This window comes from Clytia hemisphaerica, unplaced genomic scaffold (assembly GCF_902728285.1).
Source record: "Clytia hemisphaerica strain Z4C2 unplaced genomic scaffold, Clytia hemisphaerica genome assembly, whole genome shotgun sequence".
Lineage (NCBI taxonomy): Eukaryota > Metazoa > Cnidaria > Hydrozoa > Leptothecata > Clytiidae > Clytia > Clytia hemisphaerica.
Window position 1 is genome coordinate 1305228 of NW_027104530.1, and position 2603 is coordinate 1307830.

A 2603-nucleotide genomic window follows, 5' to 3' on the forward strand; every position below is an offset into this window, starting at 1 on the left:
TGAAAACATAGCCAATCAAATTTTGTTATTCTTTTACTGGTCACACTTTCTTAGAGAAAGCGCAACTTTCGAAATTTGGTTTTTATTTTAGTAAGTGAGGACAGCGCTAAATTCGAATTTTCTACTGTAAAAAATGTGAGTCCAATATTGGACTCACAGCTCGAACCCGTCTTGTGTACATCAAATTATAAAAAAACACACGACGGGTCTCCTGTCTAGGTGAAACGTGACAGTAAGTGTTAGTTTATATGTTTTCTCACGTTTTTACTGACGTAAAAGATCCTTGCGCTTTTGTCTACGCGCATCCAGAACCTTAGTTCTAACTAACTTCTGATCATACCCACGTTTAATCAGCCATGTCTCCAGTTCGTTGCAACGTAAGTCGAATTCATGGGGCTCCGAGCAGATGCGATGAAGTCTAAGAGCCTGACTGCACGGAATCGAAGTCTTGGAGTGAATGGCATGACAGGACGAAGCATCCAGATACTGGTGAGTATCCGTTGGCTTCACGTAGAGATCAGTAGCTAGTTTATCCCCCTTGCGATAAACCCTTACGACCAAAAAATTGATGGATGTATTAGAGTATTCGAAAGTAAATTTGACACTCTTATGGGTTTCGTCGCTATTTAAGTGGTCAAAGAAAAGTTTCAGAGATTCTTCACCGTGCTGCCAGAGAAAGAAGATGTCATCGATATATCTCCACCAGACTAAAGGTTTAAGATTGTGTGGTGCCGAATCAAAAATCCTTTCTTCAAGGTCACTCATGAAGAGAGTGGCATAGTTTGGTGCCATTTTAGTACCAATCGCTTTACCTTGCTTTTGTTTAAAAACCTCGCTGTTGTGTTCAAAGATGTTATTTTCTAGAACACATTTCGAAAGCTCCAAAAGACTGCTGGTAAAGATTGTTTTTTCATCCCTACTATCAAAAGCACGGCGCAGCGATTCTAGACCATCCTCATGGGGGATACTAGGATAGAGACCAACTACGTCTGCAGTGCATAAAATGGTATCAGATTGTAAATTAGGAAGAGAGGAAAAGTTTTTCAAAAAATCATTTGTGTCTTTTACAAATGATTTGACCTGTTTAGCTAGAGGCTTTAGATGAAAATCAAGAAATGCCGAAATATTCTCCGTATAATACGAAGAATTTGAAATGACAGGTCTCCCGGGAACCCTGTAAAGTCGTTTGTGGATTTTTGGTAATAAATAAAAACGACCAATCTTAGGGTTTTCAACCAGAAAATAATCCAAAGTATCTCTAGGAATGTCACCTCTTTTATCAATAGAGTCAATGCAAGACTTGACAACCTCAATGAGCGGACTAACAGCATCCCCACTGAGCTTCTCATACACACTCTCATCTCCCAACTGCGACTCAGCTTCCCGAAGATAATCCTCCCGATCCCAAACCACAATACACGAACCCTTGTCAGCCCCCTTGATGATAATTGAAGTGTCATTCCGTAATGAATCAATAGCTTTCCTTTCCTCCTTAGAAATATTGTGTTCCCTTATTCTAGTGTTAAGATTAAGAATTTCTTCTTCCAAACGACTAAGATACATCTCAATAGCTGCATCTTGGTTTCTTGGGTTAAAATTCTTAGACCGGTTCGATTTCTTTTTAAACTGATCCGGCACAAAATCACGTTCGTCGTTTCGAAAAAACCACTTCAACCGAAGCTTCCTCCCAAAGCGCTCAAGATCGTTTTTAAGAGCAGCTTTGTCAACGAAACGTGGTGTAGGAATGAATTTTAACCCTTTTGAAAGAAGAGATATCTCTGCCTCAGAAAGTCCACGTTTAGAAAGATTCAAAACATTCTTAGAAACAAAAACCCCTTGAAGACGCTTATTTTCTTCTTCCCCAACCTCAGACGCTACCCCTAATGGCGAGATAACATGGCTAAAATCCCCATTATTTTCTAAATTTTCTGAGTTAGAATTATCAAAATTATTGTTCATGATGTTCGTTAAATTAGTTAAATTATCAATATCAGACGACAAAGTATGTCCATGCTCAGCCAGATTACTTTTGAAATCAAAACATTTTAAATGATCATCAAACCTTTCCAGTGCCATTTCCATCCGATCCTCATCATGTTTCAGTAACTTTCTCAATTTCTTTCTTTTCCGTTTGACAATGTACATAGTTATAGCTTTTAAATTGTTTTTATTATTTACGTTTTTGTGAAATTTCTAGCTTCCATTATAAAAAGGATATCATTTTTTGTTGAGCTATATGCTGATGAAGTCACGAAAGATGACGAAAATTTCTATATAAGCAGTCGCTTCATTTTTTCTGTTCTATAGAGCAATACAAAATAAAGTGTTGTGAATTTTCAACAGAGTTTGTCCGACAACCACAGAAAGGGTCTAAAGTATCACGAAAACTGTGCCTAAACTTGTGCTCATTGAGATGACGCAATTACATGATAATATAATTGCCCCTTCCTCGAAACAAAGAGAAATAGGTGTTAAAATGATTGATAGAAGAGTACACACACGCGTCGTGTTACGTAATCTCTCTTTCGGCCCACCAGAGCTTTTATTTTATTTCCATTAACCAATCAAATTTCATGCCAGGTGAAGAGACAAGCGCTGAAATT

The 2603-nt window shown here is 37.9% G+C and overlaps 1 protein-coding gene across 1 annotated transcript; it reads right to left on the minus strand.

Moving 5' to 3' along the window:
• Window positions 1-264: 264 nt before the first annotated feature.
• Window positions 265-2145, minus strand: LOC136822290 (uncharacterized). Its single transcript, XM_067078529.1, has one exon. It carries the CDS (start codon window positions 2143-2145, stop codon window positions 265-267), a length of 1881 nt encoding a protein of 626 aa, XP_066934630.1.
• Window positions 2146-2603: the final 458 nt, after the last annotated feature.

Bases quoted from the DNA above. Each gene is read 5' to 3' on its own strand.
- LOC136822290 (XM_067078529.1), bottom strand. From the start codon at position 2,145: ATGTACATTGTCAAACGGAAAAGAAAGAAATTGAGAAAGTTACTGAAA.